Source organism: Arvicanthis niloticus, chromosome 1 (assembly GCF_011762505.2).
Source record: "Arvicanthis niloticus isolate mArvNil1 chromosome 1, mArvNil1.pat.X, whole genome shotgun sequence".
Classification (NCBI taxonomy): Eukaryota; Metazoa; Chordata; class Mammalia; order Rodentia; family Muridae; genus Arvicanthis; species Arvicanthis niloticus.
This window is the reverse complement of record NC_047658.1, coordinates 50,078,218-50,095,500: the sequence shown is the minus strand read 5'-3', so window position 1 is coordinate 50,095,500 and position 17,283 is coordinate 50,078,218. Positions and strand designations below refer to the sequence as shown.

Here is a 17,283-nt window from a genome sequence, read left to right as displayed (position 1 = left end):
TGACATTTCATCTCCTTCTCCCCTCTGTCCTCCCAGATCTCCCTGAGATCAGTGTGAGCCATGTAAACCTGACTGTCCGAGAAGGAGACAATGCCGTAATCACTTGCAATGGCTCTGGCTCTCCATTACCTGATGTGGACTGGATAGTCACTGGGCTACAGTCCATCAACACCCACCAGGTAGGTATCCTATAACCAGGCCCACTAAGAGTTAAGGAATGAGCATTCCTTAATTATAAGGAAAGAGAGGGATATTGTGATTCTGTTCCTCTGTGAAGAAATGTATAGACTCAGATTCTATGGAGATGTAAGTTTCTTGTCATTTTGATCTTTGTTGTGGTACTCAACCTTCCATGCCTTGGTTTCCTGCTTCACGAAAACCACCCAGTTTTACCACTTACCACCCACTATTAATATAAGGATTACCTGAATTTTAAGGAATCCAGAACATGGTCTGTGTGTTTTCAGTAGCTAGACTTCATTCAGCTTTTCCTTCTTCACGAAGGTCTTAGGGGTTAGAAAAGGAAGGCATCCTTGTGTAAATGGTTGGTTATTGTCTTCTGATTGGGGTTTTCAGACCAATCTGAACTGGACCAATGTACATGCCATCAACCTGACCCTGGTGAATGTGACGAGCGAGGACAATGGCTTCACCCTGACGTGCATTGCAGAGAACGTGGTGGGCATGAGCAATGCCAGCGTTGCTCTCACTGTCTACTGTAAGTGCATGCCATCATGGAGGACAGAGAGGTACCAGACGGAGGCTGGGATGGGGAAGCTCTATTACTCGGGCTGATCTAGAGCCCTGACTGACCCTGGTCTTTCAAGAAGGCTTTTTCTTTGAAAGAAGGCAGAAAGGCTGTCATAAGGCAAACATGAAAAACATAGCTAAGAAAATTTCCTTCCCTCAGTGGAAGGTTTACCTCTCTAGTTAAGTTCCATTTTCAAAAATCACTTAGGTTGATCTATTTTACCTTTGGCATCCAGGAAAGGTCTCCATCTTAGGAGGGGAGCTCCAGCTGAGATAGAACCAGGATGCTTAAATAAAGACATGTGTTTTTTTCCATCTATTGGCCGGTCGTGGGAACTCTGCTTTACTTAGACTTTTCAGAGCAGGGTGAGAAGTGGGATCCCCATCCTACTTCCTAGAAGGTTCTTCAATACATAGGAGAATCTGTGTCCTCGATATCAGCTTGCTTTTCCCCACAGACCCTCCACGTGTGGTGAGCCTGGTGGAGCCTGAGGTACGCCTGGAACATTGCATTGAGTTTGTGGTGCGTGGCAACCCAACACCCACGCTGCACTGGCTGTATAATGGACAGCCACTGAGGGAGTCCAAGATCATTCACATGGACTACTACCAGGAGGGTGAGGTCTCAGAGGGCTGCCTGCTCTTCAACAAGCCCACCCACTACAACAACGGCAACTACACCCTCATTGCTAAGAATGCCCTGGGCACAGCCAACCAGACAATCAATGGCCACTTCCTTAAGGAGCCCTTTCCAGGTGAGTCATGTACACATCTTTTCTGGAAGCTGGGGGATGGGGGAGGTAGCTTGAAAGGATGAAAGGCACCGATGCCTAGTTACCTGAATAACTGAGCTCACACTGGGACAGAGAGAGCCACTATCTGCAACTTGTGCCAACTAGGACAGCCTCCATTTTCCATGGCTACCACAACAAACTTCAGGATCCCCTAGAAAAACCTGTTGTGCATATAAAGATATTGTATATTATAGTAGAGAAATCTGGGACTTTAGAGGTGAACAATGTGGTAGAGAATTTTGACCCAGTGTTTTGCTTACCTGAGAATGCTATGCAGGGCTTGAGAGTATACTTTTCTGAAGCCTCAATTTCCTCAGCTGTAAAATGGCCACAAGTACAAGTGCATTGCTCTACTGGAGTTTTATGGCTTTTGAATGAGTAAGAGGCAGGCTTGGTATGTGACGACGGTTCAGTAGTTCTCCATTGCTGTGAACTTCAGAGACGATTAGAGTGAACCTCATATTTAACAGATTGTGGTCTCAAACCTCAGCTGCAAGACTTGCCTTGCTCCTGGCCTCTAAGGCTAAGCTCTTTTCTGCTCCTGTTCAGTGGTAATGTAAAGGAGAAGTAGATGATGCTACCAGATTTTGATGGTACAAGTGTCACACTGACTGGAGCCAATAGTTGCAGTAATGGAAGACCTCTGAACTTGGGGGCGTGATTCTGGCTTTTTCATTCTGTCCAAATACCTTCCTGAAGTTGGAGAAGAAGAAAAGTCCAAACAGACTTAAAGAGAGAGGCTGTTGTGACGTTTCATGACGCATTATGCTGCTGATATATTTCTGCCCTTGTGGCTGTGTTTCTTTGGTGACTTTTGTGATTTGTGCTGAGGACAAACTACAAGACTTCCTGATTTTCAATCCTCAGAAGTCAGAGGTTCTAAAGGGATAGAGGAAGTGTATGGATTGCTATCACATAGTTCCAAAATAGAGAGGCATCAGAAGCTGGCTCCATGCTACATCTGTTTGGAGGAACGTGAGGTCACAGCTACAAATAACCACTGAGTGTTGGCTCTGGAAAGCTTATTTATCTCAGTGTAAGGGAAGGAGAGCTGGGGCCCCACAAGTGACACTGAAGAACTGAGGCTACAGATTGTCCTAAATGCTTGCCACTGATGTCCAAGGAATGACAGAGCCACACCAAAAAAGAATGTGCTGAGAATTGAGACCCTAGCACTTTCTAGACTCTGACCTCTCCCCTCGCCCCAACATCTCCCAAGTGTGCTTACAAAGAAACATCAAGGAATTTGCCATCGTGGACCATAGTGGGATCTCTTTTGGATAGAAGATGAGTCCTGGTCTGAACTGTGGCATCAGTGGCTTTTGAATATGGAGATAATAATTGTAGATCAGAGCAGAATTTCTGTTTCCAAAGGGAAGCTCTTGGGACATGGAGAGAGTCCTGGAATGTTAAAGAGGGAGGTGAGCCACTCTGAGCTCCTTCCTCCAGAGAGTGTTCTGAAAGCTCCAGGGCAGCAGAGGCTATGGGTGATGTGAAGGATTTAGCCCTTGTTTTACCCTCTCCCCTTCCAGGAGAGAACAGTTTCTCAGTATCCTCTAGCCATGTAGACACAGGCTGTGTACATACACATATATTTGTCAGAGTCAGTTGTAGATGGTTTGGTTTTTAAGGTTTCTAGACAAGCAGAGTCAATATCACCTGGGAATGAGTTAAATGACTTTAAATTCAAATTCTCAAGTTTTCTTAGTTCTCTTTAATCAGAGGCTCTGCAGTGAGTTCTGATGAGATGGATTTTCAATTTCTTGGGTGACTCTGACAATCCCTCCTTGGCAATCAGCTACCATTAGAAATTGGTGGCAACTCGGCCTCAGGAGGAGGGAAGGAGTGGGATATGGAGTCCCTGAGAAGCTGGAAGGAGAATGAAGCTCATCTGAGGATCCTTCCTTAGATGTGTCCACATTTCAGGATGGACCACTCTGTGCAGAAGTTTGCTTGTTTTATGAACCTTTGTGTTAAAGGAATTGGTGGATGATTAAAAGGCTGTGACAGGAAAGGTGGGCCACCCATGTCATGTGACAAGATAACTTAATGTTCATAAGAGTAAATTATCTGGAGGAGCAGGCAGGGATAACCTACAGTCCTCTAAGTTTACCCTTGTGCTGGCTCCAAAGGCAGTCTGTGCATCCTGCTCTTCTCTGTTGGCCTGAGCGTGTTAAGAGATCATATTTGTCATGTGTGTCTGTCTCTCCTTCCCAAGCAGCCAAGAGCTATGATTAAGAGCCAGAACTCGGAGGTTGGGCAGATGTAGGTCAAATTCCATTTGTGATTCTCAGGACAGGTGGCCCAGGATGCTAGGATACCGCTGAGCACATGGGCTCTGTGAAAGCTGGTAACTGCTCTGCACCTCTGTTCCTTCACCTGTGAATGGGCATGATCACAGCAGCCCCTGCCTAGGTGCACTGCAGATGAAATGAAGTTCAGCCCACCAAGGCTCAGCAGTGCACTGGGACAAGGAAAAGTCCTGATTGCTGTTGGTTCTTGTTATAGTTTCTCATGTGCAGAGGTAAGGAGAATTCAGGAGTTCTAGACCAGTAGTCATTCTCAGTCCAGGTGGGAAATCCTAGAAGATAGTCCCAGGGCAGGTTAGGGTAGTGACTATGGTTCAACACCAGAGGTCAGGTGTACACATAATTCCCTGTCAGTTGTGTGACCTTAGACAAACCACCTGATTTGCTTTTCCTTCAAAAAGTTGTGGCTGGGGTGGCAGAGAAATGGCTCGGTGGTTAAAGGCTCTTGCTACTCTTTCAGAGGGCCTGACTCCAGTTACCAGCACTTACACTGTATATCTTGAAATCACCTGGGTGGGATCTGATGACCTTTAATGGCCTCTGTGCCACCAACATATACACACAAATAAACCTAATAAAAGTAAATCTTGTTTAAAAAAAAAAAAAAAAAACAGTTGAGATGAGGAGCTAGAGAAATGACTCCACAGGTGAAAGCCCTTTCCTGTAACGGGAGTTCTCAGCCTTTCTAATGCTGTGACCTTCAGTACAGTTCCTCAAGTTGTGGTGACTCATAGCTATAAAATTATTTCATTGACATTTCATAGAGAATTTTGCTACTGTTACAAACCATAATGCAAATATGTGTTTTCTGATGGTCTTAAGCGACCCCTATGAAAGAGTCATTTGACTCCTCCAAAGGGGTCATGACCCACAAGTTGAGAACTGCTGCTCTTCAAACATGTGGACGTATGTTTGAATTCCTAGAAGCTATTTTGCAAAGGCCAGGCATGGTTGTGCATGCCTGAAATCCCAGCGCTGAGAAGGTAGACACAAGACAGACTGATTCGAAGAGCTGCCTGAGCAGTTAGCATAGCTGAAATTGTGAGCTATCTAGTTTCCACATGCACACACACATGGCTGTGCACATAAACAAACCATATATACATGCACTCCTTCTCTCTCTTTCTCTCTTACACAAACACAAACACACACACACACACACATACACACACACACAGAGAGAGAGAGAGAGAGAGAGAGAGAGAGAGAATAAGCAGCCAGACAGCCAGGCAGACACACAAGCATGCACATACACACACACACACACACACACACACACACACACACACACGCCCCACCCACCCACACAAACACATTCTCACACAATTGTGAATATTAGTCCACAGGAAAGATGCTGTTTGAAGTGTTACTGTCTGGGGGGTTGTAAGCAAATACATTCATTCACTGCATAGCCCTGTACCTGCTGGCTCTGTTCTTGTCTCAGCCTGTTGTAGAAATCAGAGGATAGATAATTCCTAGTATCCTTTTTATTCCAGCATAAATGTGTGAATTCTGGCTATCTCTAGAGAGCAGCCAACAGGTTTCCCTGTTCCAAAGCTGACATGCTTCTTATGTGTATGAATGCTGTCTGGCCCCAGCAAAGGACTTGCTGATTTATGCTCGAAAGTCATAGAACGATTTTTGAGATTACAGGATTCAAACATGTGGCCAAAATATTTGACTGCTGGAAAAATATTCTCCAATAAATGGGAGTCTGGAGAGAAATAGAAAATAAATGAATACTGTTAATCTGGCTCCTCTTTTCATGCTTCGAAGCTTAGGCTAAAGCCCCATCTCCTTCGTTATCCCCTAGACCAGATCTTCACCACCACCACAACAAACCAACCAACCAACAAGACAACAGTTGCTTTTATGCATATTTTCTGATAGATTCCACAGAAGGCACCCTATTTTCTGCAAATAGTCAGAGAAGAAAGCCAGCTAGTTTGTGTTTAGTAGCCCAATGACTACAGTTCCTAAGAGGCTTAGCCTAGGGCCTGGTAAATGAGTGAGTGGGTGAAGCAGCTGACAGTCAGCCAGGGAATGATTTGTCATTCAATATATTTCGGGGCCTGGCAGGCTCAGGGGTTGGCACTGTGGTACAATAGCTCCCAGAGGGCTTAGCAGCATTGTTATCACCTGAGAACTTAGAGAGGCCAATTCTTCAGGCTTGGGGGAATGGCTCAGTGGTGGAGGACTTGTTCAGAATGCACCAGTGCGGAGCTGGACGTGTGGCTCAGTGGTAGAGGGTTTGTTTAGAATGCGTCAGAGCCTTGGGGTATGGTTAGGTGGTAGAGGGTTTGCCTAACATATGTGAGGCCCTGGGTTTTATCTTCAGCAATACGTAGACTATTAAAATGTAGGCAGACATCATGAATCAGAAATTCTGGGTTGAGGACCACCAGTCCTGATTTGATTTCACTTCATTTTGAAATAAATCGGGTCTTAAAAAAGGGTCAAAGTTACAAACTACTGAGAATAAGTTTCTTCTACCTTTCACTTGGCCTATCCTAGATGACAGTGTCTCACTCAGCCACAATATGGTGCTCAAAACCAGGTCACAGACATCGATTTAACAGGGTTACCTAACTTATTGACTGCTGATGTAATCAGTGGTCCTAACAGTGCCCTGGGTTTTGTAGGATCCCACCCAGGATTAGGCAGACATCAAATTTAGTTGCTATATTGTAACCTCAGTCCCTTTGAACCTGGGATACTTCCTCAGGTTTTCTGTTTCTTTGTTTTGTTTTTGGTGAGAGCATCATGGAAATGTTTCTCCACCCTCTGGTCCATCCTGTTGAAGAATGCAGGATGCTGTCATGGCTTATCAGTAATGAGGTCAACTTTATCACTTGGTCAGATGCTGTTTGTCAGATTCTTCCACTGCAAAGTGACTTCTTTTACCCTTAGCTAATCAGAATAAGGCTTTGAAAAGATACAAATAGCTTGATTCTTACCATCTTTTCCAAACAGCGAATTTAACGTTCATTGATGATTTTTGCCTGAACAATTATCTATATAGTTATTTCCAAATGACAATGGTTTCTGCTTCAGTCCTTCCCATTGTTAGTGGGAATTCCACCGTAAGAAGAGTTACCATTCATTTGTTCAATTAGACATTTGTTAATGTGAAGGACTTGTCAGTGTCCTTATAATTCACATATTTGCTTTCTAGGTTTGTCGTAGTAAAGTGGTATCGACTGGGGGCTTAGATAGCAGAAACCCATTTTATCTCAATTCTGGAGGCTGGGAATCTGAGACCAACTGTTGTCAGGCTTGGTTTATCCCAAGACTTCTCTCCTTGGCTTGTAGATTCTTTTTATCCTTCATCTTTGTTTGACCTTCTCTTCTCCTGAGCACATCTATGCCCTAATTAATGCCTTCTTCTCAGGACTTAATGGCCGAATTTTCACAAGTGCACCTTGTCTCCAAATGACTTTCTGAAGTACTGAGGTTACAACTCAGTCATATGGATCTTGAGGCAGCACAAAGTGGTCCATAATAGACCGTGGCTCTTATCAGTGTTCCTTTAGATTGTCTGACATCTTACCTGAGCATCGACAGCTGCTTTCTCTTCCCAGGACCATGTGTCTTCAAGTGCTTTCTTGTTATCCTGAACACATGAGCACACTTTTTTTTTTTTTATTTCTCCTGTCCCTTATCTGAAATAGTCCACTTCTTTAGAAAACTCTCCTTCCTTTCAGTGGGGTCATCTTCTGATGATTCATTCTATTATGTGCTCAAGTTTGAGCAGTGCTAGTAGAGTAGTCGTTCAGAGCCCAGTTTCAGATTTGAATCAACTCTATTTTTTCTCTTGATAAACAGTATTAAATTACTTAATTTCCAGAACTCTGCTTTACATCCTCTAGGAGGTTATAAGGCTTGGGTGACATAGCACTTGAAGCACTGAGCACAGCCCCTGGCTCCTAATTAATGTCCAACTGAGGATTAGCTTTCAAAGTTCAGATAACACATGTCCACATGGATGATAAAAGGGGGCCTCCCAAACTTTTCAATGAGCTGTCAGCATTGCCTACACATATTTGGGGAAGAAAATTCATTTTAGGGTCATAGCTGGGCCTGCTTTGATGTGCCATCTCTGTTATCCTGGCATTCAAAGGAAGGATGCTGTGGTCAGGAATATGGATAGGTCCTCAGTTCTCGGCCTCACAAGGACAGTAGCTTGGTTGTTATCTCCCAAGTGGACTTCTTCTTTGAGACCAGAGAATATATCTACAAATGTCAAAGCCTCCATTTTGTAGGAGTGCCCACATGAAGAAGTAGTGCAGTTGTTGGGGAGGGTGACTTGGGAAGGATTTCTTGCTGTGAGAATGGGGATTCGTGGTAAGTGGGGAGAGGTCACAGCTAGTAGGATGCTGTACTATAAAACCCATTATCCTTTTGTTATTGTTACATTTGTTAATTGCCATTTTGGTCTCTTTTTTTTCCAGAGAGTACAGATTTCTTTGACATTGGTAAGTTGTCTCCAGCTTGGCTTTGAAACTCTTTGTCCTTATAGTTTGGTGACTGTTAAATGAAGACTGCCTAGTCCATGTTCCCAGATCCTTGGCAGTTGAGGGTGTCTTAGTACATCATGAAAAGGAAGAAGACCTAGGTCCACTTGTCTTGGGCAGTTGCCCTGGACCACAGTTTTTTTCTACAGGACTACCAACCCCCTCATTCTGTACTGGGATTATATGTGACTGAACTGTATACCTACTTTGGCTCACTCAGAGAGTTTTCTGAGGTATGACCATATTGTGGGCCTCGGCCAGGTAGAGAGGTAATGAACTAAGACTTCTTAAAGGCTGCAAGAGGTGAATAATGGGTCTTAAGACCCCTTCTGATCCTTTCTCAGTTGTTCTTATAGAGAAAATGTAGAGCCTGTAAACTTGCCAGCGTTACTCTTCTGAGATCAAACATTTGGACAGAGCCTGCCTTGGGTAGAACCATGGTTTCTCAAGGGCTCATGTGTCCTTGAAACGGCATCACTGAATCTCAGTTTAGAACAGAGTGAAGGGTAGGGCTGGACAATCCTCGAAGGAGTTGGCGTTTAGTTAGTTAGTTTGTTTGCTTACTCTCCCAATCAGCAGCAATCACTGCCATTTCTGTCCAATTTCAGACCAGGGATAGTAGAGCAAACCTATGTAGGAATAGTCTGACTGGCGATGTATAAATGCCATCTCGGACTCCTTAACTTATTCTTGGTCATTTAAAAAAAATCCTATTCATGTGAAGATGAGTTTACTACTAATTTCTTGTTTTAGATATTCAGCATTTATTAGCATAATTTCTTATCATGAACTTCAGTGTGTTCCTTTTTTAAATTTTATACCATTTTAATTACATGCAAGTATTAAGGTCAGTTCTAGGTTGAGGAACTAGCAATACAATAGATGCAAATAGTCAAGAAACAAGCAAGACAATAAACACAAGTAGTCAAAGGCTACAACTGACTGTGGATATAATAATAGTAACTTCTTATATCTGGTGCTATTAAAATTAGAATTTATGTTGAAATTAATACAAAGAAATACTTCTTCATATGACACATACTCCAGTTCATAAGATGTAGAAAATGTTATGTTCATGTTTCCAATATTTTGGGAAAATACATTCATTGAGCATTCAAGTTTTTGAAGGGCTTTAATGACTCATAAATGGTTTCTTCTTTCTCCTGTATTATCTTACCATAAGAAACTAGAAAAGTATATAACACAGTTCAAATTAAAAATATCATTGAATATTATAAAAAAATATCCTATAATCTCTCAGCTGTCCCTTTAGAGAATCCAGAACTCGGGCCATTTCTTGCAAAGAAGTGACTGTAGATAATTATGACACTTGGTGCTATTTCCTGCCCCATTGACTGGTGTTTAATTCCAATTGCCATTGCGTTCCCAAACCAGTCTTAGGGGAATGTTTAGAGGGCTGTTCATTAAGATGGTGAACCTGGAATTCACTGAGGACTGAGAGGAAAATGGGAGGAGGGCCAGGAAGGAAGAAGGAAAAACAGACGTGCCCTAGTCAAGGGGTAATGATGTCAGCGACAGCAGCTGCCACTGTTAAAATCTTCCTAATCTTCCCGCTGGCCAGGATTCCAAGCCATTTTCACCACTCCCGTCTTGTACTTTGTGTTGTAGTGTGCTCTCTGGAGGTAGAAGGTGGGTGAGACAGTCTGCCATCCTTTGGGATTCTTTTTGTAGTACTGTAACATGCATGCGGAGGGTAGCTACACTGGAACTCAGTCCTTGGTGGTGTCTGTTCAGCTAGGAGGGTGGCTCTAGAGACCAACTTCCCAAGGACCAGGCAGGTACTTATGTGGGGCCAGTCAGCTAATTGTCCTCCTCTCCTTTGTATTTCTTTTCAGAGTCTGATGCGAGCCCTACACCTCCTATTACTGTGACCCACAAACCAGAGGAAGACACTTTTGGGGTGAGTTCTTTCCTGGATAAGAGGAACACACTTAAGGGTAGAACTATTTTTGGACTTTATTTGAGGTGCTAACTTGTCCACATAGTCTCTCACTTGAAACCAATGGTAGAAAAAAAAAAAAAACACATCGAGGATTGATTTCCTTTGCGGGGACTTAAACTGTCCATGTTTGACAGGAGTGCTGCATTGTTTGAAGAAGGCTTTGAAGAACCCACTCCAAGCCCCAGGGCTAGGAGGAGAACAGTTTGAAATTCCCAGTCTCTTAGGAGTCTGGCTAGGCCTGGCTTGCAAGGCCTGTTGACTGGGTAAACCTACAAAAACCTGAGCTAATCAGAGACTATCCTTATATAGGTTTTTCCCATGCCTGTCTCAGAGTCTGAGGTTTCCCTGGGGAGAAGTAGAAAGGAGTCTCTTGAGTCCAGAACTTTTGAACTTCTCTGAGTAGAAATCCTATGTAAAGATTTCAATGGGAACATGAAGAATTTGCTTGCTCATTGAAACACTAGACAGAGATTTCTCCCAACACGCTATTGTGATTCTAGAATGGCATCAAGATAAGAGGGGCTCAGAATATTGAATTAGGCAATGTTCCCTAATCTAGCTGACTAATTTATATTTTGTTAAACAAAAATTTTAAAGTTTTCTTAGGGTTTCATAAAACGACTTCTAAACACTTTACTCCAGGGGTACCCAATATTTTGACGTTGTGACATTGTGATGTGTATAGGTGTCCTGGGGTGCATGTGGGACCAGGCATGTAGGCTTCTGGCTGCACACATCTCAATAGCAGAAATTTTAGGGGATAGTGTTCTGCTGAAATAGGTTTGTTCTCATTGGACACATTACTTTCGAGTGACTTGGGGCTTCCTGTGACTGCTCTTGACTGCTTATGTTTGGCTTCTAATAGGTGTCCATAGCAGTGGGACTTGCTGCCTTTGCCTGTGTCCTTTTGGTGGTTCTCTTTATCATGATCAACAAGTATGGTCGCCGGTCCAAGTTTGGAATGAAGGGTAAGGTTTCTCCCTTTTGATCAAAAGATACTGTTTTCACCTCCATCTGCTCTCTGAGAAAGCCTCTGGTCACTGAACCCTGATAACTCTGGTAGAGACCCAGGTCTGTGTTGTTTTGGGTTATTATGGACTGAAAATTGTGTTAGAATCTATAGGAACCCAACAGCAATGCTGAAAACTACTGGTTGCTCAGATGGTCTTTGTGTGATGAGCACAGTTTGAGCTAGAAGTTAGGTATGAGGCAAATGACAATTCTTTTCATTAGTGGGGGATCTAAGGGGCTCTTCATTTAAGTGCCTTTTTCTCTTGTCTGTACCTATCTTTGGAATCTTGTTGTAACTTAGCACAGTGAGGTGGAGGGTAGTGAACTCTGGTATTGAAAAGCTGCCCGTGCTGTTGTATCTCAGCATGTAGCTCTACACAGAGTCCTGGAATGGATGCCAAGAGCAACATGGTTTCTAAATCTGCTGGCCAGCTTCCATGTACAGAGTACTCAACCCCATTATGGCAGAAGTAGAGTGCTGGGATGTGGTGCTCTGCCAAAGCTCGCAAGAGGCATCTGGCATGAGAAGGGTTAATAATGGTGAATTAGCATCCATGGATGTGGCTGAATGATTTGAAAGAAACTGGGTATTACTGATTTCAGAACCGAACCTTGATTTTCAAGATGTCTTCCCAGTTGGTGCTGTCATGCATGACTAATATTGGCAGAGGTGGGTAGGGAGGGAGAGTTAAAGGTTACTTAAGCAACATTCACGATGATATTTGCCAGTGGGGTGGCATCGTGAAATCCAGAAAGATGAACTCCTAAGACTTTAATACTGGAAGCTAGTTTCTGTGGTGGGAGTCCTGATCTTAGGGACCAGGGGTTAAAACAGAACATGAGTGACATTCATAGGAGCAGATTTCCATGGATTCAAATGCGAAAGTGTGACTGTATGTGATGAACGGATGACTATTTGTACATAAACGAAGCTAGATTTAATCATTCTTTCAAGATCCTGGACCTTCCTTAAAAGGTAAGAGCACTGGCATATAGAAAGTTACCCAGACATGATAAAGAAAGAGTTGAGATGTGGGGCCAGGTGGACTGGTCTTTCTGGAGGCTTCTGCCTCTGAATGCTTTGCTTCAGTGAATAAGTTATGGATGAAGGCAAGCCATACTTTCTTTTTCTTCTCAACCTCCCTCTCTCCATTCCTCTGTCCTTTGCACTTCTTAACCTCTTTCCTCTCTTTTCTCCTTTTATTCCTGTCCCTCCATCCTTCCTTCACTTCTTCCTTCCTCTCTTCCTGTTTTGCAGAAGCCAAGATTGAACCTATGGAAGTTAGATGTGGTGGGTAATTGTTCTACTTTGAACTATACCTCTAATTTTTGTGAATCGTTTGAAATATTCTGAGTAAGAGAAATACATATGCTGGTAATTTCCAAAGACTCTATAGATTTTAATGGCTCAAACGAGTCTGGACTACTCTTAGGCACATTGACTAGAGACATATTTTCTGCCAGCCCTTACCATTTGTCCACAGAGTTCCACAGGTTTAGATGGGATGGCTGCCCGGTGACTCAAAGCCTTCTGTCTTGGGTAATCCTTGGACCGTTGGCATTGAGTGCTGCTGCTATATTTTTCTACAACCCTTCCCTTTTTCTCCACAAGCAAAAATCAGGATGTGGACCAAAGGGAAGACTGGGGCATTATTGCTTTTCCCCCAAGGAAGCACACCAGCAGCTGAGACCCTGACACATGCTTGGCAGTGGTGTAAGAGCAGATTTTTTTTCTATTAATTGTCATCTTGTTTGTGGAACAGTGTGTCCCCATGTCAGATAGATTAGGCAGCATCCAGAGTGGTGCCCCCTCCAAGCTGTCCTTGGTATCTCCCATTCTCTGATCTCCTTTTTCAGACTGAGCTGCCTTATTTAGTCCTGATTAGTTCAGGAGAATGTGTCCCCACAGGTAGAAATAAAGCATCTCCTTTTTAAAAGTCAGGTAACCTGAGGCTCGGGCTAAAGTATAGAGAGATGGTATGTCCAAGAGTGACTGTTTAGAATTAATATTTCATCTCTCTGATCTTGATCATAGTCTTTTTTATTTGGGTTTCACATCATTTTATAAGTAGACAAATGTCATATGCCACAAATAATTTTGATCTTTGGTTGCCAATTGAATTATCAGTTACTTTTAATTTTAATTGCTATGACCAGATCACTAACAAGATTTTTTTGGACTCACATTTTGAAGGTATAGTTCATCATGGTTGGAGGGTCTCCCTGAGTTTGTAATGGCAGGAATATATGGCTGCGATTTCTTACCTTTCGGCTGACCATGGTATAGATATTACCCTGCTCTTTCTTACCTGCAGTCCCTGTGATGATGTCGCTCACATTCTAAGTGGGTTATTCTTCCTCAGTTAATTCTCTCTGAAGAATAGTTACTGACAGATCAAAGGTGTGCCTCAATATCCTAGGTGACTCTAAAGCCAGTTGTGTTGACACTAGAGAATATCACACAGCATCCAAATCTAGTAGAGAAAGTGACAGCCTGCGTACCAGAAGGCTGCTAGCTCTGCCTTACATGAACCCCATATCTTTACATACACTCCATTTTCAGGCTTAAACTTTCAAATCTGGGTGAGAATCCATATTTGCTCATTGGCTTCCATATGGTTGCTCAGAAATCTTCAGAGGCTCCATTTCCTTAAGTGTAAGTTAGGAACATCGCTACTGAGTGCTGTAATGTGTAGGTAATTGGCTGTGTTAGATACCCATCGCTATGACAACATACTTGTGGCAATCAATATATTAAAGGAAAAGTTACCTTTGGATCATGGTTTTGGGGCTTTTTAACTGACTGACACTCAGTTTATCATGTGATGGTGCATGAAGGAGGAGGTTTGCTCAGTTTATCGTGGCATGGAAGCCAAGAGAAAGACAGAGGAGACTGAAGTCTCAGATTCTAATTCAAGCCATATTGCTAATGACCTAACTTCCTCTTTCTAGGCTGTGCCCAGGGAAGACTGCCACTTCCTATTAGTGCCACAGCCCATGCCTTTAGCAGATTGTCTTTAAGGACTTTGGGATCTACATAAAGTTGGCATGGAAAGGGTTTCCTTGTCTTGGGTTTCCCTCTTCTTTCTTTTCTTGACATATGAGTCTTTCTAGATTCCTTTTAATGTCCTTTTGTGAAAATATAGCCCCCAAGGCTCCATCATGAACCTCTTTGTCTCAGACAATATGTAGTAGTAAAAATGTCCATATTACACACTGCCCACAGTGCACTCTCATTTTTCCCCCTCACATATCATCTGTCTGTCCTCCTAGGCCGGGAGCAACTTGTGGCAGGAGTCATCGATCTCTCAGCCCAGCATGCCAGAAACTTCATTCTGCATTTGACAGACGCTTGAACTCAAAAATGAAAAGCATCCATTTGATTCATTCCATTTGCTTTGGTTTTTTTTTTTTTTTTTTTAAAGAAGGTCTTGCTGTATAGCTCAGGCTGGACACTAATTTGTTTTGTAGCCCAGGCTATCTTTGAATTAATAATCTTCTTGCTTAACCTCCAAAGTTCTGTGATCTCATAAGCCTTGTTTATATTACTTTTAAATCATAAGGAAAACATGTTTATTAATCTGCAAAGGACTAGTGTGGGTTAATTTAAAAATCTGAGCTACTTTGGAGTTGGGGTGGATTGAGGGATGTTCACAAACAGTTCATGTCAACACCTGAGGGCAACAGGCCTCATGTAGATATGGAGAAGAGATTGAAATGGTCTTCATTATCGTTTGAGAAACAAAGTGTACAGAAAAATACAAAGATGGCTGAGTGAACGAACACTCATAGTCCTACTATTTAAAGTATTTACCGTTTTATACTTCCATTGAACGTTTTATTCTTAGAACAGATTAAGCATGGCAAATATGATGAAAACTGTGTTAACTACCACCTCTGATCCTGTTCCCTCCCTGGTAGCTGTTGATGTGGGCCCAGCACGCAGCTGCTAGCTCCCTCATTTTAGTCTTTCTCTTTTCCTTTCTTATCCTTTCCTTTTCACGTTTTTGCTGTTTCTACATACCAATCCTTCTGTCCAGGGCCATTTTCCAGCAAATCTATATCCCATACATGGTTAAACTGACACCCACTCCACTAAATGATAACACTGTATTAGAGACTGATAACCAGTTCATTTGTGTACTTCTAGGTATATGTGTATTTACACGTACAGATATCTCTGTAAGTATCCATATGCAGACTTATACATGTTGTATATTTGAGTACGTTTATAAAAATGTATTATTCTGTGTGTTTTAATTTGAATGCATGTTTATCCTCTCCCTCACTTTGCCTACTGACCCACCAGGTATCTCAAAACTGTCCATGGATTTGACTGGACACTCACTTTATGGAAGACGAGCATCTTTCAGATATGAACTGAATGTGTAATGTCTTAGGCCCCTCATTAACAACTTCCAACTCATTCATCAAAGTCTTGGTCTGGCAACATGAGCTCATCTTCCTTTGGATTCATAAAGGTTTTTAAATGATGCTGAACAGACGGCTGGGATTTCTCTCTGCTACTGATGAAGCATGATGCCTCAGCCTGGCAGGGCTGATCTGTGAAGTATCTGTATGGCCAGGGATGGAACCAATCAGAAAGACCTCCTACTGGAGCATGGCCCTGCAGGAACCATGTCCCCACTGTGCTAGGCCTTCACTCTCTGATTGCTAAATACTGGGATGCCTAGGCTGGGTGAGGGTCAAGTACTGTGAGGTTCAGGACAGGCACAGAAATATACAAAATTGTTTTAGAGTTTTTACAGTAATTATGTTGTGCTCGGTGCTTGCTGGCCTGGGAAAGACAGAGAGAGGGAGGGAGGGAGAGAGAGGTGGCAGGGGAGTTATGAATTTATAATAAGCTCATCTTCACAAATATTTTAAAATTGGATATTAGAAGACTGGAGTCTATGATCTGGCTGCGCTTTCACATCAGAAGAAACAATGACTTAGAAAAAGGACTGACTTGTTCTGGTTGTTTGGTTGGGAGCAAGTTGGGTTGAGAACACTCTACTTGTTCCATTTTTCATGGCCACTCAAATGACATAACCCCAAGCTGCTCTGTTGTGACCATTCCTCAGTGCACCTGGCATCTTTATGCCACAACCTTGTTAGAACACAAGCCAGATAAAATGGTAATTCATCTGAGCAATAATAAAACACCCCCTCCAGTTTTCATAGAGGGTGAAGTCCTTTTGAGAGGAAGAACTATGTGGCCTCTGACTCCTTTTCTTCATGAGCATTTGAAGATCAGAGATGACTAGAGGATTCAACCCCATACTTCTTGGCTTCCTGATGTGGACTTAGAGGAAACAATTGAATGATCTAAAAGAACTGAAAGCAGGTCTTGGGCTTATTAGGATAATGCCCACATTTTACAGATAAAGAAACTGAGACCCCAAGACATGCAGTAAGAAGCCAGAGCCCAAAACTGCCTAGGATGCCTGGTTCTGCTTCCTTATGGACTGGGTGAGTGCAGAGGACATAGGAAAGTCTAAGGAGTGCAGCTGGATGGTGAACAGCTCAGCCTGGTTCTTCACTAGTGCGGCTACTTATCTTTGAATGCTGCTTCCTTGAATGTCACTTTCAAAACTATTTGTTAGTCACTCTTTGGAAAACCTGGGACACACCTGTTTTGGGGGACAGGTAGACTGGAAGGAGCCTCATTTTGCTCCCCTGATTGAAACACTTTCCTTCATTTTCTTCTGTACACATTAAAGTCTGTGGACAGAGGGAAGCTGTAAGGACAGTCAAAGGGGAGTCAAGAAATGTAGCTTGGACTTCTAGTAGTGCCTCAAGCACTTCATCAGCCAGCTTGCTTTTGTCTTAGCTGTGGGATGCATGCTTGTGCCTCTGATGGGCCTGTGGGTGAACGAGGGCCATACAGGGCTTTTCCGTTGTAAATTAGAGCTGGTTAATAGGTACTTATAGTAAAGTGG

General features: G+C 42.9%; 1 protein-coding gene across 6 annotated transcripts in view; it reads left to right on the top strand.

Moving 5' to 3' along the window:
- Positions 1-17,283, top strand: part of Ntrk3 (neurotrophic receptor tyrosine kinase 3) — a 383,383-nt gene that overhangs the window by 117,841 nt on the left and 248,259 nt on the right. For all 6 annotated transcript variants that reach the window (XR_013111122.1, XR_013111119.1, XM_076936090.1 and 3 more), the window contains 6 exons: positions 37-179; positions 577-718; positions 1,209-1,505; positions 8,305-8,328; positions 10,224-10,288; positions 11,196-11,298. Coding sequence is in view for 4 of the 6 variants with exons in the window: in XM_076936090.1 (XP_076792205.1) it covers positions 37-179; positions 577-718; positions 1,209-1,505; positions 8,305-8,328; positions 10,224-10,288; positions 11,196-11,298 (774 nt within the window). In the remaining 2 variants the exon portion in view is untranslated. The remainder of the gene's footprint in view (positions 1-36; positions 180-576; positions 719-1,208; positions 1,506-8,304; positions 8,329-10,223; positions 10,289-11,195; positions 11,299-17,283) is intronic.